We start from the raw sequence: 23,528 nt of genomic DNA on the forward strand, positions 1-23,528 counted from the left end.
TCTTTAAATCTACCAGAGAGGGACCAGGGACACTGACAGGAAAAGGAATGAACCAGACACATGGAACAGAAACAGCAGAGATGACGAGATAACGGAGACACAGAGGAGACAAGGGACACACACAGGTAGACAGGGTGAGACAGGCAGTTGCAGAGAGAGAGAACAAAGGCAGACACAAACATGGGTAGGCAAAGCAGACAAATGGACATTGAGCGACCCTAGAGGGAGACACACAGATTCGGAATTGGAGGGACAAGTCAGATGTAGAAAGGGCTGCTCCTTAGGGAGACCCGGGCTGTCCCGTTTGGGGGCAGGGATTATGCTGATTATAAAGGACTCCCCCACCCCGCCCCAGTCGTGCCGGGGCAATGACTTTAGAGCTCCAGCAGATTCTATAAATGGCCAAGCTGCTGCCGGCCTGGGGTGGGGTGCTGGGGGCGGGGGGGCGGGGTTCAGTGAGTCAACGCGTGCGTCATCGCCACCAGGATCCCGCCAGCCCCTCCTCCTTCCCGGCCACCAGGGGGCGCCAGCCGCAAGCTCCGCGGAGATGGAAGATCTCACAGGTGCAGTAGTGACCTGCGACCCACCAAGGGGTCTTTGGCCTCAGCAGGATCTCAGAATCTTGTGTTTGATCCCTGCTTCCTCCAACCTCTTGCCATGTGACCAGAGTAGATTGCATCCCTCTCTGCCCCATATCGACCTCATTTATGAAGTGAGGAGTTAGTTAATAGATTCAAGGCACTTAGTAATGGGAATTGTTAGTTCATTTTGTGTACTGTGCACCTTCAATATTTCATCACAAGTTATTACCTTGTCCTTAGCACACTACCTTAGCCCAATCGTTCTCAAACTGGGAGATCTGCATCCTAAACCTGCCCGCCTCCCCTGCACCTCAAACACACACACACACACACACACACACACACACAGAGCATTTGGCAATGTCTGGAGATATTTGTCAAGACTGAGAGGGGTGTTACTGGAGGCCTACCAGCATCTGGTAGAAGCATACAATGTCCAGGACATCCCCCACTCTGTATTCCCCAAGAATGATCCTGCCAGGATGTCAATAATCCTGGGGTGAGAAACCATACTTTAGCCTCATACAATTGATTTCCGCTCTGTCGTTGGCAAACTGGGATGCCATAGTCCTGTGACTCAGTTTGCCCACATGTAAAGAACATATAACAATAACATCCACTTCTGAGTGATGTGAGGATTGAGTTGACATTTTGTCCAGCACTTGGAATGGGGCCTGACACAGGGGCTGATGTTATATTAGCATATCATAGCCCTCCCCTTAGCACATGGCCAGCAGATTGCATGGCCTTAACATACCAGTACACGGCAGGTTGCCAACATGTCACCCAAGTGCCATCATTAACATGTTGTGGCATGAGGACCTATCACCCACTACTGCTTGCAGGAGTTTCCTCCAGGCCAGCCCATTTTGGACAGGGACATATGGGGGTGACCATGGCCTGGGACCTAAACACAGTCACTCTGTGACTCAGGTGGCCCACAGGTAAATGGGCAGAGTGACATCCAGGATGTTTGCTCCCGCGGGTTCTTATTTTTTCTGACCTTCTCGTGGCTCTCATGCACTCTCATTAGCCTATTTTACAGATGTGGCAACAGAGTCTCAGAGAGGGAAGGGATGTGGGTGTTAGTGTCTGGAGTTAAATCCAGGTGATACTCAATAAACTACCACTGTGGCAGTCCTGCCTCAAGACTGGGGAGAGATGAAGAAAGATGACCTCAAGACACAGTGAGATGGCCTTAGAAACAGTCACAAAAAGACTCAGAGATCCAGTCAGACGCCCAAAGAACAGTGTGTTGGGGGGGCAGCAAAAGGAGAAAGGCTGGTGTTTGTCTGGCCAAGCAACACCCCCCCCCAAAAAAAGACTCTGGGCTGCCCCCCTAGGTGGAAACAATGACACAATCAGCTCCCAATACCAAGGCCCTGACATCACAAGGGGGGGTTGGCTGATGTGGGGGCATCCCGCCCCTTGGCAGGCCCCTACAACCAATGGGACAGCTTTTGAAGAGGCCCGAGCCGCCTCCTGAGCTTCAAAAACGTGTGAGGAGGGAAGAGGGTGCAGACGGAGCCTCAGCTGCTGCCACCACTACCACCACTGCTGCCCATCACCCACCAGCATGTCCTCTGCTCACTTCAACCGAGGCCCAGCCTACGGGCTATCAGCAGAGGTCAAGAACAAGGTAGGGCTGGTAGGCCTCCCACCGGCCTGGCCCATGTGCCCTGCCAGAGGCCCTACTCTTAGGGTTCCTTGAACCCCCTCCTGCCTATCCCCATGTGACTTGGAAACTGAGAGGGAAGAGGGACAATTATGGAGTAGGGGCCACTTTCCTCCAAACTGATGAGCATCCTAGAGCTCTCAGCTACTGTTGGGGTGAATGGGGAGCACACAGGCAACCACATTGAGAAAAACCCACTATATCAGAGTCCTGTTAACTCTTTGTGTTCCTGGGGGGCTGGAAGGCATATGATATTCTTCACACTTCACCTGACAAAGAATTGGGGAATGTGTGAGAGTTGGGGTTACTGGGAGGTGAGACCCAGAAAGTGGGAGACTGTGAAGGGAGGAGATAACTGGGGAGGGCAGAGAGTGGGTATTAGGAACAGGGCAGGACTCTCCTTATTCCTGGTGGGGAAGATATGCATACACCACCTTCATGCTATGCATGGTGAGGTGAAGTTCTGAGAGGACAGGCAAATAGCTAGGGCTTTTGGTGTAGGACTCAGGCCCTACACCATGGGGTCAGTTTCTTCAGGGAGCTAATTTTAAGTTCCCAAGCCCCTGAAGTAGTCCCATGAGTGGGAGGGGAGGAGTCCCAGTCCCATTTGACAGAGAGGAACATTGAGACACAGGTGGCTTTTCCCCAGTGAAGAGGCGGGGGCACTGGGATGGGAACCAGGGTTGGGGGAATCCTCTGGGTTGGCAGAGGCAGGTGGGGAGCAGGAACTCTGGACTCAGCCAGAAGCCAGCACTGCCCCCTTCCCCCCAGCGCCAGCCCCACAGCAGATCGAGCAGCCTAGCCATATAAGGCGGCCTCAGGGAGTCCAGCCTGCTGTGCTGTGCTATATAAGGGCCGGTTTGCTTTATAAAGCTGGGCTATTGGGGTTGGGGGGAGGAGCAGCAGGACTGGGGCCAGGTGAGGGGGCTGCTCCTTTCTCCTTCCCCCAACCCAGGAGAAGGGGTAGGCTTGTTCCCTAGAGGCTGGGAGCCTGTCTGGACTCAAGGGGGGGGGGGGGGATGGACGAGTGGGAAGGGGAAAGAGCCAAGAGTCGCAGTGAGATTGTGGAAGCCTAAGACAGAGAGAGGTGGATGAGAAAGGGTGAATTAGGGGTTAGATAAGACTAAGATCTGGATGGAGAGTGAGACAGGACAGACTGCACTGCCCCCACCAGAAGCAAGGAACCTGGGGTCTAGGAGGCGAAAGAGACCGACAAAGGCAGAGATGGACCAGTGAGGAGCCCAACCCCCAGTCTGATCCTCAGAGATGGGGGCGGGAAGACAGAGCCAAGCAAAGAGAGCTAGGGGAGGGCCCACAGAAGGAACAGGGATGGGGAGAGGGAAAACAGGCCTTGTATGGGGCCAGGAGTAAGACAGGGCAATCCCCCACCACTAATCAGGGAAGGAGACTCAGAAAGCAGGACTGGGAGACACTGAGATAGACCAGACAGAGCAGTCACCAGCAAGGCAGCATTCAGGGATACCTCCTTCTGCCTGAGTCTCCCTGTTTTCCAGTAGGGGGGTGGAAAGGGGCAGGGCCGGGGAAGTAAAACCCCAAGTTTGGCCTGGAGGGAGAGCCAAGAGGCTAGGCACCACCCCCACCCCCCACCCCGCCCCCAGCTTGGAGTATCTTGCTCTCCACCCCCTTGTCTGCATTCTCTGGTGCCAAACCTCAGAATGCTTGGAATGGGCCCCCTGGGCAGGTGCCACCTCAGTCCTGGCCCTTAGTCTCTCCTCCCTTACCCCCCAAGGATGTGAGGACAGAATTGCCTTAGTTGGGAAGAGACTAAGAAGGAGATCAGGCCCAGGGAGTCTTGGATTGGGTGCAGTGCCAAGTCTGTGTCCCACTGCACACTCACGGCCTTCTCTCTTCCCCCACCCTCAGCTGGCCCAGAAGTATGACCACAATCGGGAGCAGGAGCTTCGAGAGTGGATTGAGGGGGTCACAGGGCGTCGCATTGGCAACAACTTCATGGATGGCCTCAAAGATGGCATCATTCTTTGCGAGTGAGTGGGGTATTGATTGCATACTTGGCCTTGTGCTGCCACCTCCCCCCCCTCCCCCCCCCCCCCCCCCCCCCCCCCCCCCCCCCGTCACTCTTCTCTACCCCTCCACCACTGAAATGACTATGAGCTTGGAACTGTGTTGGGTGCTTTTTAGCTGAGGCCTTGAAAAAGTCATCAGAAGTGGCAAATAACCCCATGTGGTAAACACATCACCCAAAGCCCAAGCTGTTCTAATGGGAACTTTCAGAATCTAGTTGTCCTAACCACCAAGCATACCAGGCAGGCCTGCTTACGGCTTCCAGAATCCGAAGAAAAGGGAGTCACAACTAAAAGGCGATAGGTAACAACGGTGGCCCATTGCTAGCTTGGTGACATGAAGGCAGTGCCGGTCATTTTAGTAGGCCCTGATTTTCTACCCCTCTCAGAAACCATTCACACAGAGAGACGCAGACCCTCACAGCTCCCAAGCTCTGAATTCACATTCCATTGCCACTCTATGCTGGGTGGGGCTCTGATCCCAGCCAGGGTCCCCTTTCTTTTGTTTGGCCCAGGGCAGGGTGACCATGAGGACAGGTGTGTCCTTGGGGACCTTTCCAAAGGTACAGCCTTACCCAGACCTAGGTCTTGGAAAAAGACAAAGCAGGAGACATCACATTCTACCATATCCTCTAAGAACAAGGAATGGAGGAAGTTCCTGCTGTTCTAGCTTAGATAGGGCTACTTGGGCCTTAGAGTTCATGCAGTCATTTAAGCACTTATACATTTTATGGGGTGACTGCTGTGTACCTAGACTGGTCTAGGTCCTGGGGACAGTGAATAAAAGAGGCTTTAATTATAGTGAGGGAGATGAATCCAACGTTAGATGAAATCATCACATACTTGGCTATGGAGGGAAGTGTCAGAGAGGAGTCTAGAGGACAGGGAAGAGGGAGCAAGGGTTGCTGCTCCTACAGAATGTTCTGGGAAGTCTTTCTAAAGATGTTACATTTTTGCAGAACCTTGGAATATGTGTAGGAGGGAGTGGGGAGAATGGTACGGGTAGGGGTACAGCCAGCACAAAAACCGTGAAGTTGGGAGTGCACCTGGTTTGCTAGCATGTCAGCACTGAGTGATTAGGAGGAATGTGGAAGTTAGCTGTGGACCAGGTCATGGAGAGCCTTTTAGTGATTTAAAAGTTAGGATTTTATTCTGAAGGTACTGGAAAATGTTGGAAGGTTTTGAACTGGGGATTAACGTGAATTGTTTTTAAAAAGGCCCTTCTAGCTGTGAGATGAAGAAGGGTCCGTAAGGGATGAGGTGGAAGCTGGGAATCCATGGGGAGACCTCTGCAAGAGCCCAAGAAAGCTACTTAGGACTGAGAGCTGGATGCAGATGGAGGAGCCTCAGGCTTCCAGATGTCTTCAGGGACAGAGTCAGAGGACTGCTGAGGGATTGGATGTGGAGGTGAAAGGGAAGGACAGTCAATGGCAGATTGGAGGGCTATTCTAGGCACCTAGAAGGATGGATTCACTGAGTCAGAGAGACTACTGGGAGTTTTATTGGAGGAGGTGAATGTTAGGAGTCTACGGGAAGGTACATTTGATTTGAGTACCCATAAAGGGAGCTGGATTGGATGGTAAGAGGCCTGGCAGTATTAGGGAGGTATTAGGGAGTCACTGGCATATCACTGACACTTAGTTCTAAGACACTGGATAACATCAAAGGGGCCAGTGTGGCCAGAGAAAAGCACTTTGTTAGTGGTCCGAAAGACAAAAGATGACTACAACCTGGCCAGTGAGGTAGGCACATACCAGGAGTCTCGGGAGCAGAGACTTTTCTGACCTGGCACTCAGTCTACCTCCCGAGGGGTTTAGCATCTCAGTCTTTGAGCTCTGTGTGGGCAGGGTGGCGTGGCTGCGGCTGAGAGCTGATTGCAGCGGGAAAGAGCAAACTGGTATGGCGCACCACTATCATCCTCACCCCTTGCTGTTAGGTTGGGAGTGGGTTGGGGCACTGGGGTCACCTGGTCACTGGGGTCTCCCTGTTTCTTCCTCTTTGTAGGTTTATCAATAAGCTCCAGCCAGGCTCTGTGAAGAAAGTCAATGAGTCGACCCAAAATTGGCACCAGGTGAGCCCAGACTCTTTTGACCCTTTCAACTTCTGGCCCATGGTCCCTCAGCCTTCTTCCCCACCCCCCTGTACTTCTTACCCCACTAACCACGCTCTCTCCCCTCTAGCTGGAGAATATTGGCAACTTCATCAAGGCGATCACTAAGTATGGGGTGAAGCCCCATGACATCTTTGAGGCCAATGACCTGTTTGAGAACACCAACCACACACAGGTTCAATCTACCCTCCTGGCCCTGGCCAGCATGGTGAGTGGTCAGGAAGGGCAGGCATAGAGTGGGGGCCGTGGACTGTCTGGGTGGGATGTGAGTGGGGCATGGGTAGCAGTGGCAGATCAAGTGAAGCAAAGCATCTTCGAGGGGAGAGTGCATGCCCAGCCTGCGGCTCCCTTGTCAGTCCCTGCCTGTCTTGCCCTTCCCAGGCCAAGACAAAAGGGAACAAGGTGAACGTGGGGGTAAAGTACGCAGAGAAGCAGGAGAGAAAATTTGAGCCAGAGAAGCTAAGGGAAGGACGGAACATCATCGGGCTGCAGGTACTGCCCCCCTTCCTCACCCAGGTGGGCGGCTGAAAAGGTGGGGAGGGACTGGATCCCGAAGGCTATTGTGGGGACTAAATTATATGCTGAATAACGAGCTTAGCATTTTCCATACATGAACTCACTTCTTCAAAAGTACTGGGGGTTGGTACTGTTGCCATCATAACCTTTGTACAGATATGAAAAGTGAGGCCTGGAGAAGCTAGCTTGTTTGCTGGATTGCCCCGGTGATGAGTGTTCCGACTGGGACTTGAACACTGGAAGTCAGGTCACAGTGCTCTGAGCCTGACTGCAGTGCCCTCCACAGGCTGGCATGACTGCACCAGGGACCAAGCGGCAGATCTTCAAGCCAGGGTTGGGCATGGCGCACTGTGATACTCTCAATGTCAGCCTGCAGATGGGCAGTAACAAAGGGGCCTCACAGCTGGGCATGACGGTGTATGGGCTGCCACGTCAGGTGTATGATCCTAAATACTGCCTGACATCTGAGTACCCGAAGCTTGCTTACTTCTCTGGGCTCATTTCCAGTTTTTAGCCCTGTCTCTGGGCTCATTTCCAGTCTTTAGCCCTGGGCTAAAAACTGTCTGCTGAGAGTGCCCTCTAAGTTCCCCTGAAATTGACATGTTTCATGGCCCATGGTAAGGCTCTGTAACCCATGGGTGATTCTCCTTTTGGCTCCCTAGATGGGCACCAATAAGTTTGCCAGCCAGCAGGGCATGACAGCCTACGGCACCCGGCGCCACCTCTACGACCCCAAGCTGGGCACAGACCAGCCCCTGGACCAAGCCACTATCAGCCTGCAGATGGGCACCAACAAGGGGGCCAGTCAGGTATGTGTGGGGCCATGGGGTTGGGTTGTGGGGCCAGTGCCTCTTGATGCCCATGGACTGACTGCAATGCCCTCCACAGGCTGGTATGACTGCACCAGGGACCAAGCGGCAGATCTTCGAGCCAGGGTTGGGCATGGAGCACTGTGATACTCTCAATGTCAGCCTGCAGATGGGCAGTAACAAAGGGGCCTCACAGCGGGGCATGACGGTGTATGGGCTGCCACGTCAGGTGTATGATCCTAAATACTGCCTGACACCTGAGTACCCAGAGTTAGGGGAGCCCACCCAGAATCATCACCCACACAACTACTACAACTCTGCATAGGGCCCTGGGCCTCCCTGCCTTCCCCCAGGGAGGCTGGCTGCTGCTCTCGGCAGGGCCTAGCTTGGCCGGCCGGCCCCTCCCCCTGCATGGCGTCCTCCAGCCCCCTGGCACCTGCCTACAGGGTTAGCGTTTGTGGGGAGCAGACTGAGGGCCCCGTGGGGGGAAAAGGACCCTCCTCTCTGTAGCACTGGGTCCAGTATCTAGCCAGGTGTTCCCAATAGCACCCAAAGGTCACAATGAGCAAAGCTACTCTGGCTGTCCCCTCCCAACTCCCTCACAGATGGGTCCCCCAGGACAAGAAGCCCCGCAAGCAAAACCCTCAGAGCCTGGATCTGCCTGCCCCTACCCCATTCCCACAGTGGGAACAAACTGCATGCCCAGAGACCCAGCGGACACACGCGGTTTGGTTTGCAGCGACTGGTATAAGTGGATGTGACAGTGGCATTTGTGACTGGAGCACTTTTCTTTTTCTATTTCACTGGAGCACAATAAAAGGCTATAAAATCACCTGAAGACTCTGGCTGCTCTGTCTCAGGACCTGTGGGGCCACGGCGCACGCACACACGGACACACACACAGAGTTTTGCTTAGATGCTCTCCACCTCCCATACACATTTACATACACACTCTCATACACAACCTAAAACACACACACATGGAGCTCCAGGCACCTGTATGATTCACATAAGATCTCCACACACACACCATTTTGTGTGTACGTGCTCTCTGCAGACTTAGGCACAAAGACTTCCCTTGCACACAATTCATACATGTGCAGTATACATCCCCACCCATGATGCATAAAAAAGCACTCCCTCACACATGCTCACTATCAATATTAATATTCACAATCTTATTTTTTTTTTTTTTAATAGAGGCATGTTTTATTTATTTATTTATTTATTTGTTTGTTTTTGTTTATGCATGCACTGGGTACAGTCAGAAGCGCGGGAGGGTGAGAGAATTCACCAGAGCCAGAGCAGGGAGCAGAGCAGGCAGAAGGACCGAAGCACACTGCTGAGGGGAGCAGCGGGCGGCAGGAGAGGTCTGCGCGCCATGTGGGACCCTCCTCCGGTGGCCGGGGAGCAGCCGGGGATCGAACCGGCACCGCAGAGGCTGTGGGCAGCTTCGCAACCCAGCGCTCAACCGCTGCGCCACCGGGGAGGCCCTCACAATCTTATTTAAATGAGACAGAGCAGGACAGAGACTTCCATTAAGGCATAAATCAGACTACAGAACCCATAACAACTTGCTTGTTTCCTTTTTGTGCAGAAATGAGGGGATATGTGTGAGGCCATGTAGGTGAGGGGTCCAAGGAGAGCAGCCAGAAGTGCACATGGCTATCACCATGAATGCACCCTTGCCTGTTCGTTTAACTGTTCTGTTTCTGAATAAATCCTGTCTGTGACTAGCTGATTGCTCGCTCTCTTTCAGCACTCAAATACCATCTTTGGGGATCTACGGGAAGCAGAGAGGAGCCCAAGGGCTGAGATGGGCTAGATGGGCTGTGAATCAATTCTGCAACTCCCTAGCTGGGTGACCTTGGGCAAGTCATTTCCCCTCCCTAGACGTTTCCTGGGGTCATGGAGAAGTGAAAATGGAATGAGCCTCCACATGGGAAATGACATTTGGCACTCATCAATGAGAATGGACAAGCTCGGTCCTGAGTAGGGCAAACACTTTAGGCTGGGAATAGAGGTGGAAAGTGGGGAAGAATGGGCACTTAAGGGGCCCAGGGCAATGGTCCGTTATAGACAGGCAGAGTGGTAGAGCATTTCACTTTGGGGCACGGTTGCCCCATGTACCAAGTTCTTAACATCCTCTTCTCAGGGCTGAGTCCCAGGTCTGGCCTGCAAGCCTAGGACCCATGAAGCCTGTGGACAGGGCCCCAACTCTCCTTGCCCCATTTCAGAGGGGAGTCTGCTCTCCCTGTGATGAGGGCCTCAGTCGTCTGCTATTGTCAAGGTTTCATGGTGAGGATGCAGCAATGTGGGGGCACAAAGGAGTCTTCTCCCCTTTCTTCCCCAGGGCAGCAGATGAGGCTGGAACATGGGCAACTGCAGAGACATACCCCAGAGGACCTGCATGTAACAAACACAGCTCTGGAGCCTTGTAAATCAGATTCCAGGCGCTCTTGGCTACCCTGAGTCTTGCTCCCCTAGGACCAGTGTGGGGAAGCTATGCTGAGGATCCAGGCCTGGCCCAGGGCCCTGCCTGCTTGGGAAGACGGCACCATATTAGAACTTGTCCTGTGAGACTAGGTTGGGCGGGAACTGGAACAAGCCCCCTCTCCACCGGATCCTAAAGAGCACCTCCCACACTAGGCGCCTGTCTTAAGCTCTGTCCAAGTCTGCTGGTCTTGCCTGGTGACCTTACTTGGGTCCTTCGTGGGTGGAATAGAAGCCTCTGGGAGGGGGTATGTCAGGTCAGGATGGGCTGGGGGAGCAGATGGCAGTTGGGCCTGGTGGCTAGGGCTTCCAATGAGCCCAGCATCTTCCTTGGCTATTCACATCCCTCACTACACTGGGTGGTTCTGTAACAGGGTAGTCCCCAGGAAAGGGGGAGTTCCAGGTTTCCTGCCCACCCAAAAGGAGGGTGGAGCCAAGCAGGGAGAGAAGCTGCAGAGGAGACTGAGGGAGGAAGGAAGGAAGCAGGAGGGAGAGCCAGAAGGCGACCTGGAGGAGGCACATGGAGCAGAGAGACATGTGAAGAAATTGCACTTGCCTTTTGGTCATGGCCTGGTTGAAACATGTGGGTGAGAGACCCGCAGGGAGGTGACAATGTCTTGATTTTGATTTTGCTCTTTTTCTCCCAGACTTGTCTAGTTGTTTCTGATTTCTGTGGGTCCCCACTGGAAGATGCTTTAGACTTGTGACAGGCTTTGGGGCCTTGCTCTGGGCCAATCCTGCTTGAGTGAACTTTTACCCATGAGGGATGGGTAACTTTGGGTGCCTGATTTAAAAACTATATTCTTTGCCTTTCCTGTATTGTTTACTAATTGCATTAAAGTTTCTTTTCATTAGTCTCACATGTTTTGTGTTGATGTGGCGGATGGCAGAACCTATTTAGAGCTGCAGGTTTGCAGGGTCTGGGGTGCCCCTCTCCTTGCCCTGTAACAGTTCCAAGTCACTTGAGCTCTGTGCTCATCACCCATGAGACCACCTCAGGGCATCATTAAAGGACACCCAGGGACATACCATCAGTCACATAGATATATTCTTTTACCACCTCTGAGCAATTACTGCAGTTCTGACACTACCTACCTGGTGATAGTGTCAGATCCCACCAGTGAAGGACTCTATACTACAAGACTGCCCCCTCCCCACCTTCAGTCGGCAAGTCCAGGTTTGTCATCTGTGCTTCTGAACAACCAGCTATACATCAGTTTCCCAGAACCGCCCCTCTCAGGTTTGACTAACTTACTAGGACAGTTCACAGAACTCATAGAGAAGTATTTACTTACTAGATCATCTTTTACTATAAAAGGATGTAACTCAGGAACAGCCAGATGGAAGAGATGTACGGAGCAAGGTGTGTGGGGTTCCCATGCTCTGAGTATGCCCCTCTATATGGCACGTCACCTGTCCAACCTGGAAGCTCTCTAAATCGCCTTCAAATTTCTAGAGCTTAATCTATAGCTCCCTCCCTCCTTCTCAGAAGTGGGGTGTGTGTGTGTGTATGACCTTTCTAGCAACTGGCCCTATCCTGAGCCTATCTAGAGCCCCATGCTAGCATAAACTCAGCTGTGCTCAAAAGGGGTTCCTTACAAATGGCAAAAGACACTTATTAGGAAATTCCAAGGGTCTTAGGAGTTCTGAGCCAGGAACCAGGGACAAAGACAAATGTTTCTTTACCATGTAGCTAAATCAGACTCCAAGCTCAGCCCTAGACAAAGGTCCCTTGCTCCTCTCCAATGCCTCTCCTCCTCCAATAGTTCCCAGGATGACCTGGCTCCAGTCGTCACAAAGAAGAAAGATTTCAGGCTATGGAGCCAGACCTCCTGGGTTCCAGGCCCAGCTGTGTTGCCACTGGCAGTGGACTCTTGGACCAGTGACCTCACTTTGGTCAATTTCCTTATCTTCAAACACCAGGCACCTGCTCCACAGGGTGGCAAGCGATTCTGAGAACAGTGTCTACAGTGGTATCTCCTTCAGGTCACCCCCCTCAAGACTTCCCTGACCACCCACCAATTCTGCCAACTTGTTTTTTGTTGTGACTGCTATAAAGGCCTGTGGATTTCTTATATACAGTAGACATGTGTGACCCTGAATGTTGAATGAGTAAGTCAGTCCTTCAAACTGACTGAACCTTACCTCCGATGGTCTACTAGATTGCCTCTGAACACCTTCTGCTTTCAATAAGCCACTGCGCCTGACCCAGAACCAAGGAAACCATAGCCATTCAGGAGTTCCCTTGCTGCTTTATTTAAGGGCTTGTGACACACAGTCGTCCATGACCCAGTCCCTCCCTCCTCTACAAAGCAACTAAAATGAACAGGGTTACCCTGTGAGGGAGCTCACAGGACTGTGGCTTTGAACCCTAGGCCACAGGCCTTGGAAGTATGGAAAGGAAGGCGGGCAGTCCAGTTCAAATGGACCAGTTGCTGGGGAGGTGGGCAGTCTTCTGGACTTGCCCTTTCTAGGATCTCAGGACAAGGCCCCCAGGAGCCAGGGACTACAGGAAGGAGCATGTAAAAGGATTTTGGAGCCAAGGGAGGCAGTTCAGGCCCCTGGGGCCCAGTAACCCCTCAGCTCCATCCCATGCCCACAAGCAAAACCCCAAAGCCATACCTGCAGCCATACACATTCACACCCACTCTACACACATACAGAGGCTGCAACAGTCCTGGACCCACACCATGGACCTTGGAATGTCTCTGGGTTGGTACCCTTTGGGTGGGTCCCTGGTAGGTGGGGCTGCATAGTGTGGGAGGGTCTTCTTTGTTGTTACTGATTGGCTGCCTCGCAGGCATCTATCCAATCACTGTATACATCCACTGGTTCTGACAGATCTGCGTGGCTCAGGTCAAGGGTGACTGATAATATCAGAGACCCCTTCCCACATAGATCTCTGTTGCTCATGTCAGTGTCAGTCATGCCCCTACCCTGCATCCTACCACCACGTGGTGCCTTCCTCTGGGTGGCCACAGCGCTGCTCCAGGGCACTCAGTTTAGGCATTGGATTTCTGCAACCTTGCCCTTGGCCAGTTGCCCTTGAGCAGTCCAGCCTAGGCAGGTAAGCCCTGACCACCCTACCCACATACCCTGGAAAAAGCCCAGCTTCCCAAGGATACAAGTGATGGGTGTCTGGAATTCCTCTAGGCACACAGTACAAGAGATGACTCCGGTATTTCGGGCACGATCCCTGGAATGTGAGGATGTGGAGGGACAGGTGAGCAGGGAAGCTTGTGGGTGATGTTCCCTCTGACTGGGAAGGCCCGGGGCAGAATGAGGGAAGGTGGAGGTAGGGGAGCACCCCTGAGACAGGGAAGAGAGGGGAGGCCCCATGAGGCAGGATCCCTGGCTCCCCACCTCCACTCACATTTTTACATCACAAGACTTCTCGTGGTTGCAGAAAGGGCAGGTGAACTGGGTCTCCAGGGTACCAGTCATCTTTTTCTTGGGAGGTGGCTTCCGTTTTGATTTTCTGCGTCCCATATCTGTAGGAGAGTGAACCTGGGGTAGGGGACAGAAGTTAGTGACTTGTGGGACCCATTCTGCCCTCCAGTTAAACATTCTAGGAAGCAGGCCCTGCTGGCCTATGGTGAAGGGAGGACTTGCACAAGGGTGCCGGAGCGTCCCATTCCTTGGGCAGACAATCTCTGCAAACTCAGGGTAGGGCAGGTGGGATTGGGTTCCTTGGTCAGGTGGCCTGGGTTCAACCCTGGCTTCCCCACTTACTGTGTGACACGGGGCAGGTTACCAAACCTCTCTTGCCTCAGTTTCCTCATCTATGAAACAGAGATAAGGCTGCTCTCTCAGATGGGTCTCGTGGGTCAAGAAACAGTAAGTATTAAGCACAGGGCCTGGGCCGTCATTGGCACTTCCACAAAAAGCTACTGTTCCTGGTGAGGATGGCAAGGGATTCTGATAGGCCAGTGCTGCAGGGCCAGGGAGAGCAAGTGCATCTGGAGGAATGACACTCAGGGATTAGAGACACTCAGAGTTTCCAGTCTCTGGGCCACCTACCTACAGTTTGGGGATGAGGCAGGTGGGAGAGAGAAGCAGGCTAAAGAGGGAACACTGGGGCCTTTCTGGCGGCACAAGGGGTTAAAACGCAGCACTATGAAACTATCCACAGCTACTGCAGCATGAGTTCGACCCACATGGTACAGCAGACCTCTCCTGACTAGCCCGCTGCTCCCCTCAGTAATGTATTTCAGCCAGTCCGCCTGTTCTGCTCCCCATTGTCTCTGGTGAATCCTCTCACCCCCAACACCTCTGAACTGTACCCCAGTTCTTGTATGCATAAATAAATAAATCTTTAAAAAAATAAAGAGGGAAGACTGACAGGCAGGAGGGTTTCACATGTTTGGATGAATCCTGGAAGGTGTGAGATGTGAAAGGATGAAATTGCTTTGTATTTTTAAGAGATTGAAAAGTAGGGATCAAAAATCAGACTTCATCTGAAGTCACAACCTGTTTGGGGTGAAGAGAGTGGTAGGTGAGAGAGACTGAGCACGGTGAGCGAAGTAAGAGTCCAAGGTAACTCCTAAGATTGTTGTGCGGACAAGATTGATGGGTAGGAGAAGGTAGAACCATTCTTTGAAGCAATGAAGAACAGAGTGCTGGGGAAAATGACTGGGTTGGAAGCCAGAGGGATGGACATCCAGAGACAGATGTCTTACAGTCAACAGCTCCTACTGAGCCATCTGCCATGCCAGGTGCTGCGCTCTGGGTTTTGAAATCACTGTCTATGAACCTTTTAAAGTACTCCTCTCTGGCTACCCCCAACTCCACACTCCACTGCTGGCTCCAGCATAATTCCTCCACAATATGGGAGGTCGCAGCTTTGGAATAAAGGCCAGATTTTATTCTTAATACTGAATCCTTCCTACATAGACCCATTCTTAACTGACTGCTTCCAATTCGCCAAGCAAACAAAAGTTATTAGCAGAGAACAGCCACAACCAGGACTAACCATGCAGCACTCCCTCCTTTACTATAGAAGAATATTTATGCTCCCCACAAAAGCCCCTTGTTACCTGGACCCCAACATATTTTCTCTAATGGATATGAAGAAACATTTGTTATTGCCTCTCACATCATTCTCTGCAGGTTTTTGTTAAGATTTATTTATACATACAAAAACTGGGGTACAGGCCAGAGGTATGGGGGGGTGAAAGGATTCACCAGAGACAGAGTGGAGAGCAGAACAGGCAGACTGACTGAAGTATACTGCTGAGGGGAGCAGCAAGCGAATCAGGAGAGGTCTGTTGCGCCATGTGGGTTGGCTCCCTGGTGGGGGATCGAACTCCTTCAGAAGCTGCAGATAGCTTCATAGGTTGTGTCCTTTTTTTTTTTTATAAAAGATTTATTTATTTTTATACAAAAGCTGGAGTACAGGCCAGAGGCATGGGAAGGTGAGAGGATTCACCAGAGACAGAGTGGGGAACAGAACAGGCAGACTAATGAAATACACAGCTGAGGGGAGCAGCAGGCATCAGGAGAGGTCTGCCGCACCATATGGGACCCTTGCCAGCTGGCCGGGATCGAACAGCATATGTTGTGTCTTAACCCCTTGCGCCACCAGGAAGGCCCAGGCTTTTTAAGTAGAGCTGGCGGCACTTACTATATCCCTTCCCATTCTTTCTCCATGCCTCCCAGTCTCTATGCTGCCCACTACATTGCACAGTCTGCACTCAGGACCCTGGACACATTGGTCCCTCCTCCAGTCCTTCCCTTGGGGCTCTTAAGCATCTGTATATCTGCCCAGGCCAGACTGGTGGCTCATTTCAAGTCTGTGGCTGCTTCCTATTCTCTTCTCTTCTCTAATTATATTATACAAGAGCAGGTCACTCTTGTGGCCCTCTCTCTCAACTACACTTGTCTCCCTGGTGATTCTGTCATGTCTCAGGGTTTCAAATGCCTCCTCCACAATGACACATCTCTTTTCAACTGCAGACTTGCCCTTCTATCTGTCTTGGTCACACGTCCACCTTGATGCCAACAGAAGTTTAAATGGAACTTGTCCAAAACCAAGCTACTTACATGTCAACCTGCTTTCCCATGGTCTTCTCAGGAGATAGCAAACCCATTTTTCAAAAAACCTCAGAGTCATTCTTGATTACTCTCTCTCTTCCCCCCATTATCTGATCTTGATCTTTCTGCTCTGCCTCTAAATACATCCACTTCTGACCACTAACCATCATGGTCTGAGTCCTGGTCATCTCTATCTTGAATTATCACAGCAGCCTCCTCACCTCCCTGCATTTCCAAGCCCACCCCCCACCATCCAAATATAAATCCATTTTTGTCCTTTCTTTGTACCCCCAGAGTGTAAAACTAGGCACAGAAATGGTGCTCAACGAATATTTACTGAAAGAATGGATGAACCAATGCCAGGACCTGGGCTAAACTACAGCAATGTACAATCAAGGTAGACAATGTATCCGCTCTTGTGGAACTTGTATTCTAGGAGAGGAAGACACACCCTTAACAAGCTAACCAATAAGTGAAATAATTACAAATACTAGCAAGTTGTGAAGTTAACAGAAAGGAGCTGAGTGACTGAAAGGGGTTACTTCATAAAACAGTGGAGGGAGGACTCTTTGTAGGTAAAAATCTTATACTGAGGCCTGAATGATGAGAGAAGACAACTAGGTAGAGTAGTTCAGGCATTGGGAATGGCAACTGCAAGGCTCTGAGACAGAAGTTTTTTGTTTTGTTATTCCCCCAGAAAGAGTTATTTTACCCAGCAGAGAGATATCTGCTGAAGCTCAGTGAGCAATGGGTAGAGAAGTATAGACGCAACAGAAGAGGACAGAAGCAGCAGTCAGACCCCACAACACACTGCAGGTTTTCATAAGATGCGGCCATTTCTGGACCCCATACTCTCACTTTCCAGGGCAGTGTTTTGTTTTGTTCTATTTTTTCAAAGCTTGGCCCTGTGTACCACCTGCAACAAAATCACCCACAGTGTTCGAAAATGCAGATTTCTAAATCTAACCTCAGAACTTCCCCCACTAGAATGAATGTCAGTTCTGTAGGTGGGGTGCAGAATGACTTGCTCAGAATAGTGTCCAATACACATTAAACTCTCAAAAACTACGTGTTGAATGAATAAATCAATCTCCTAAATCGGAAGTTAGGGATGGGTCCCAGAATGGGTAAAATAGGACCCTTGTTTTACCCGCTGACTACAGCACCCCCAACTTCACCCCAGAAAAAGGGTCTGGACTGCATAAAGACTCCCGGGGCCTCTACCTGTCCTGTGCCAAGCGCACCAAAAGGGGCTGCAGGAGGGGCCAGCATCCGACTGCGTGTATTTCTAACTAGCTCCCCGCTGCCTTATGTCCAAGCGGTCCATTTTTTGACCCCGAAGGTTCGGCGTCGCCCCCGCGCTGGCCGCCCGTAGGAGCCAGGCCTCAGAGTAGGCGCGCGCTGGTTGGGGCACTGGGAAAGTCAACATCCCTGACGTCCGCCTCCCCGCCAAGCCGGAGGCTCCTCGGCATCTCCTTCAGGACGCCCCAAGCAGAAGAGCACCCAGTCCCGCCCGGCCCCAAAGCCCGCCCGCGGGAACAGTCACCTGCACTCTTCTTTCCTTGTTGCGACGGCCTCTTTCACCAAGGAGACAGGGACTTCCGGCTCGCGCAGGAAGCGGAAACCCCTCTCACGTCCCGCCCTCTTTGGGCGGAACTTCCGGGTGATCAGGATCCGCCTCCTTTAGTGTCTTTGAGCTCATGCGCACTAGCGTGCATTTACAGGGAGGCTGTGTTGCCTGTGGGAGGGCCTGGCTGTGTTGCTGCGCAGTCAGCGGCTGCTTTGCGTGTCAGTTCCCGTTTCAGGAGCGTAAACGGTCGCTTCCTCTTTCTGCCGCCGTTTCTCCTCCCTGGCACGGGCTCATATACCTTCTCTCCACTCCAAAACCCCAGGTTCTCACAGCCGCCCCCCCCCCCCCCGCGTCTCACATTAAAATATTCCTGAGGGGCATTTCTTCTCTAAGGGGGAAGTTTGTACTAGTCACTCTTCTCAAACGTTAACAAGAACCTATAAATCTTACCAAAAATTCAGGTTCTGATTCATTAAGTTGAGAGTGGGATCTGGAAGTCTCTATTTCTAAGCGGTCCATTTTTGAATTTCAAGATTGTTATAGGTGAGTTGGTAGGAGCCAGATCACGTTGGGGGTTTTGTAGATCACGGTAAGGACGTTTAAAATGGAATTTTAGCCAAGAAATGATGTTTGGTTTGTGTTTTAAAAGCCTACTTTGGGTGCTGGGTGCAGAATAGGGGTAAAGGGTAGCTGGGAGACCAGTTTAAAGACCGCAGCAGTTGGATGAAGGATGGTGATGGCCTAGGGTAGTGTTGGCAGAAGTTTAAATATCTAGAAGTTTAAATATCTAGAAGTTTAAACATCTAGAAGTCTAAATATGAAACTAAGTAATGACTTTGGAGTTGGGGGAGGGACAAGGGAATAAGTCTCCACTAGTCTCACAAATTAGTGAAGTGGTTGGATGTAAATATCGAGGATTACTTAATATCTTTTTAGTATAGGAGAGTGTGGGATCTCTGAGAGCATATGGTGGGGGCTGGGAGGCAGGCTTGCCAAACTAGCCTGAGAGGTTAGGGAAGGCTTTTCTGTGAGGCTCCTGTTCAGGTTGAACTCCTGAATGGAGTTAAACAGACAGAAGTAGCACTTACTGAGTCTATGATGGAGTGAAGGAAAGAGGAGTTTCAAGGATGAAATCTCTTGTCTGGAGCCCCTGGCTACTTAATCAGATAAAGAAAGCTTAAGGGAGAAGTCAAGAGTTGTCTTCTGGCTAGGATAATCAAGGGAGGTATGTAGAAGGCCATTGGAAGCAGGCACCTGGAAAAACTGCTGGATGTAATTTTGAGAGTCATCAGCATGTGGAGTTTATTTGACGGCTTGGGGGAACTCACCTGGTGTCAGGAGTGAGAGGCAAATTATAGCAAAGTAAGAAGAGTAAGAACACGACCTGGGGATCCCCAATCTTAGGGATTAGAAGGATGAAGAGAAGCCAACAAGAGACTGGGCAGGGTAGTGTGGTTAACAGGAGGAAGAAATGGTGTCCTCTCCTGGAGTTCCCCAGGTAAGATTTTTAAGATGGGGCGAGTAGTCAATTGTGTCACATATGGTTGGTTAATTAAGATGAGGAAAGAAAATTGAATGTTGACTTTGGCAAGCAGCTGGTCACTGGTGTCCAGTGATAAGCTGTGTTTCATTTGCATGTTCAGGAAATGAATTTGTAAGGAATGAGATTTATTTCAAACAGACATATGTTCAAGATGTCCCCTAGGAGGCAGTGTAGCCCTCAGCACTCCCTCCGTGGAAGACCTTACTCAGGGCTAGTACAAAGTTGTACCTTCCTAGATTGTGATCATACTATACACAGCACCTTGCAACTTGCTATTTCCATTTAACAATCAGTATACATACAGTTACCCCTTGTTTTTATTTTTATTTTTTAAAGATTTATTTATGCATACAAGAACTGGGGTGTAAGCCAGAGGGGTGTGTGTGTGTTGGGGGGGGAGAGGATTCACCAGGGAAAGTGGGGAGCAGAGCAGGCAGATCTACTGAAATACACTGCTGAGGGGAGCAGTGGGTAAGGTAGGAGAGGTCTGCTGCACCATGTGGGTTGCTCCCTGGCTGGAGGAAGATCGAGTTCATGCTTCAGTGGCTGCGGATAGCTTCATAGTGCTGTCTTTAACCCTTGCGCCACCAGGGAGGCACCCCCTTGTTTTTAGTAACTATAATTCATAGTGTGACTCTGCCATAGTATATATGGACAATTCCATATTTGCTTGACTGCCAGGTTAGTTCTTTTTTCTTCCCTTCATCCTTCCCTCTCTCCCTCCCTTTTCTTCCTTCTTTCCTTCACAGCTTTATTAGACATGATTGACAGATAATAAATGGCACATTTTAAATTATGAAATTTCATATTTTAACATTTGTACACTGGTGAAACAAACCATAACCACAATTGAAACAGTGAATGTTTTCATGATCCCAAGAAATCCCCTCATGCCTCTTTGTAGCCAGTTCCTTCCTCTGCTCACAACCCCTGTTACTGACTCAACTGTTGTCAGTTCCTATAGCTTCATATTTTCTCAGAAAGTCATATAAACAGAATCATACAATAGTGTAGACTCTTGAGTTTCTTTTACATAGCTTACTGCACTGGAAATACATCCACTCATGTCTATCAGAAGTTTTTTTTCTCTCACTGAAATGGGTTCCATTGTATGGATTACCACAATTTGTTGATCCTTGCATCTATTTTTTTTTTAAAGATTTATTTATTTATACATACAAGAACTGGGGTACAGACCAGAGGTGTGGGGGGTGGTGAGAGGATTCACCAGCAACAAAGTGGGGAACAGAACAGGTGATTGACTGACATATACTGCTGAGGGGTATCTCCCTGGCCAGGGATCAAACTCTTGCTTCAGTGGTTGCGGATAGCTTCATAAGTTGTTTCTTAACCCCTTGCACCACCAGGGAGGCCCCTATTCTTGCATCTATTGATGGTCATTTGGATTGTTTCCAGTTTAGGGCAATTATGAGTGGAGCTACTATGAACCATCTCATTTAGATCTTTGCATAACTATTTTCATCTGTGTATTTTCAAGTTTTAGATATTTATTAATCAGTATAAACCCCAACATGATACACCAACATGATTACATGCATTAGAGGGGACTATTTCCAGGTTAAGGGGAAAATTGCATGGTTGGCTTCTGGAAGACCTTCATCTTAAACAGTTTTATATTGAAATATTTCATTTAGAAGTCTGAACTATCTTCCTTCAGTTTGCTGTCATGTGCATTCACTGAGTAGAACTCATATTGATCATTGGGACCCAGTTTATTCCAGGGTCTGGGTTATTCTTTTTGTCTTGGCCTGACCTAGGATCTGGCAGAGCATGTTTGCAAGAGAGGCCTTGGGCTGGAAGGAGAGGTGAACAAATCTTCAAAGCCTGCAACTAAGTCCCTTTTACTGTGTATTATCTCTACACTGAAATATGTTATCCCTCTGGAATTCATTTTTGTGTATAATAGGACGTAGGATTCAGGCTTTATCTTCTTTTGGGTAAATTGACAAGGCAAATAATGTCTTTTCCTGTGACGTTGCATTGCCACCTTCAACATATATCATGTTCTCATGTGTTCTGAACTTGTTTCTGGATTCCCTCTGGATGTTTCCCTAGAGCCAGTGTTGTACTGTTTGCTAACAATACATTTTAGTCATTGAGAAGACAGGCCTCTCACCTTCTTATGATTCTTGGCCTTGGTGGCTGTTGATCAGGGGTTTTTGCTTAACTCTCCAGGGATGACATGTTTACTGAGTGAGGGTGCTGGTACCTGTCCCAGACCAGGTATGAGGGATGGAATGGGGAGATGATAATATCCCTGATGGATGAATCAGACACAGTTGCTCAAGAAGAGTGAGAAGAGATGGCACTGGCTCTGAGAAACTCTGCCATGTTGCTCCTTGCCATTTAAAGGCTTTGTTGGATACAGGGGCAAATTCCCCCACCCCATCTGGGTTCTCCTGAAGTTGGATGGATGAACAAATTAACATCAGATAAATCAAAAAGGTCAAAATTTAATAACTTTCATACATAGAATTTAGATAGTTGTAAATTTCAAAGAATGATGGAGTGGACCAGGGATATTTGCCCTGTGTTTAGAGACTTAGGGCATCAAAGAAAGGGTGAGACTTCACACAGACAAGGAGGGAATTACCTTATCTTACTTTGAGAGTAAAGATGAGATTCTCAGATAGAGATGACATGTTCACTGATAAATCTACAAGTGAATGAGACCCTCAAACTACCTGCTAGGTTATCTGATTTGGAAAATGGCAGAGGCCTGGATGGGATCTTCTTGGATTAGAGAAGGGTGAGGGGCTCAGACAAGGACAAACTTCTCAGCTTGAGGGGCCCTCTCTGTGCTCAACTCAAAATAATCTGCATGCTTCAGGTAATGGCAAGAGACCTCCCCAAGTTCCTCTGGCCTTTAGTTCTTGCCAAGGCAACACTTGGCAAGAGACCTGCTCTGGGCATAATTGAGAAAAGTCTATCTGACCCTTTTGGGGAGATCAGTCCCACAGCACCCCTGACAGTGGCTGTGTACTGATTGGCTTGTCTCCTGAGCTGGACAGTAGCTGTCCTGCCTTATTCTTTTCGGTGCTCCCACTCCCCTGCTGCTGGGCACCAGCCTCGTGCTCAGTAGGAGTGCCAAGTCTGTGGAGGAAGGGCCTGGGTGACAAGCCTCCTCCCTGCCTCCCCATCCTTTTTCAGCTTGGATGTGTCACTTCTCCTTTCCACTCTCTGGGCCTTGTGAACTGGGACATTGGGCTAATTCCACACTCTAGGCCCTGCAAATAGGCACATTGGGGTGACTGCTGACTCAGACCCCTTCCTACTCGGAGCCTCTGAATCAGTGGGAAGAGGCAGGGTGGCTCTGAGCTGCCTTGAATGTTGTGGTTAAGATGGAGGGCCTACCACTTCCTGGCAATGATCTTGGGCATATTATGTAATCTGTCAAGTTTCTGTAACATTCTCTAAGAAATGAGGTTGATTCTGGCCCTCACTTGAGGAGTCAATACTAGAAGTCCTATTTTTTGGGCATGGAGTTTAGCAGGCAGTAATGCCAGCCAGGTGAACATCAGCTGGAGGAAAGTTAGGGCTAGTTTTCCTTAAGCCTAGCAGAAACACATGATTCACCTAGTAACAAATTTAATAACATGGACACTTACAAAGTAGCAAATAGAAAGCACCCCTAGCACCAAATGCCCAATAGCCGCTGAAGTGGCAGCTGAGGGTGGGCTTAGGGACCAGTATCTGGACTTGCTCTGAGCTTGCTGGCTCAGGTAGTACATGGGTGGAGTTACTCACCTCTTCCCTAGATGAATGTTTATTTCCATCGTTCGTCTTAGAAACAGGCCCCGAAATAATTCCGCATCTGGAAATTTTCCTACATATATACTTGCACAGATGTACAAGAGTCTAGGCCCAAGGGTGTCTGCTGAAGCTTTGCTGATAAGAGGAAAAGATGGAAAATATTTGGATGGGGGCCTCCCCGGTGGCGCAGCGGTTGAGCACTGGGTTGCGAAGGTGCCCGCAGCCTCTGCAGTGCCAGTTGGATCTCCGGCTGCTCCCTGGCCACCGGAGGAGGGTCCCACATGGCTCGCAGACCTCTCCTGCCGCCCGCTGCTCCCCTCAGCAGTGTACTTGGTCCTTCTGTCTGCTCTGCTCCGGCTCTGGCTGTGGTGAATTCTCTTAC

At 50.3% G+C, this 23,528-nt stretch overlaps 2 protein-coding genes across 4 annotated transcripts; one reads left to right on the plus strand and one right to left on the minus strand.

Annotated features, from left to right (window-relative positions):
• Positions 1 to 505: 505 nt before the first annotated feature.
• On the plus strand, positions 506 to 8,564 carry CNN1 (calponin 1). Of its 2 annotated transcripts, XM_054693292.1 has the most exons (9): positions 506 to 563; positions 2,017 to 2,220; positions 4,141 to 4,262; positions 6,303 to 6,369; positions 6,479 to 6,616; positions 6,790 to 6,900; positions 7,587 to 7,733; positions 7,813 to 7,962; positions 8,339 to 8,564. In XM_054693292.1, the coding sequence occupies exons 2-9, from the start codon at positions 2,158 to 2,160 to the stop codon at positions 8,492 to 8,494; spliced, it is 954 nt and encodes a 317-aa protein (XP_054549267.1). In that variant the 5' UTR covers positions 506 to 563; positions 2,017 to 2,157; the 3' UTR covers positions 8,495 to 8,564. The 2 variants fall into 2 exon arrangements, with proteins under 2 accessions (XP_054549267.1, XP_054549268.1); XM_054693293.1 differs by lacking the exon at positions 506 to 563 and having other exon boundaries at positions 1,979 to 2,220; positions 7,813 to 8,564.
• Positions 8,565 to 12,370: 3,806 nt separating this feature from the next.
• Positions 12,371 to 17,875, minus strand: ELOF1 (elongation factor 1). Of its 2 annotated transcripts, none has more exons than XM_054693294.1 (4): positions 17,484 to 17,688; positions 13,600 to 13,733; positions 13,352 to 13,422; positions 12,371 to 13,069 (listed from the first exon to the last, which is right to left on the minus strand). In XM_054693294.1, exons 1-4 carry the CDS (start codon positions 17,529 to 17,531, stop codon positions 13,005 to 13,007), a joined length of 318 nt encoding a protein of 105 aa, XP_054549269.1. In that variant the 5' UTR covers positions 17,532 to 17,688; the 3' UTR covers positions 12,371 to 13,004. The 2 variants fall into 2 exon arrangements, with proteins under 2 accessions (XP_054549269.1, XP_037361789.1); XM_037505892.2 differs by lacking the exon at positions 17,484 to 17,688 and adding an exon at positions 17,806 to 17,875 and having other exon boundaries at positions 12,372 to 13,069.
• Positions 17,876 to 23,528: the final 5,653 nt, after the last annotated feature.

The sequence above is a fragment of the Talpa occidentalis genome, unplaced genomic scaffold, assembly GCF_014898055.3.
Source record: "Talpa occidentalis isolate TD23 unplaced genomic scaffold, MPIMG_talOcc4v2.1 talOcc4.12, whole genome shotgun sequence".
NCBI lineage: Eukaryota > Metazoa > Chordata > Mammalia > Eulipotyphla > Talpidae > Talpa > Talpa occidentalis.

Coding starts and splice junctions, on each gene's coding strand:
- CNN1 (XM_054693292.1), top strand. CDS start 2,158: ATGTCCTCTGCTCACTTCAACCGAGGCCCAGCCTACGGGCTATCAGCA. Junction 2,221..4,140: donor CAGCAGAGGTCAAGAACAAG/GTAGGGCTGGTA, acceptor CCCCACCCTCAG/CTGGCCCAGAAGTATGACCA. Junction 6,617..6,789: donor TCCTGGCCCTGGCCAGCATG/GTGAGTGGTCAG, acceptor TGCCCTTCCCAG/GCCAAGACAAAAGGGAACAA.
- ELOF1 (XM_054693294.1), bottom strand. CDS start 17,531: ATGCTGGCCCCTCCTGCAGCCCCTTTTGGTGCGCTTGGCACAGGACAG. Junction 13,734..17,483: donor GTGCGCTTGGCACAGGACAG/GTAGAGGCCCCG, acceptor CCCCTACCCCAG/GTTCACTCTCCTACAGATAT. Junction 13,423..13,599: donor AAGTCTTGTGATGTAAAAAT/GTGAGTGGAGGT, acceptor CTCACATTCCAG/GGATCGTGCCCGAAATACCG.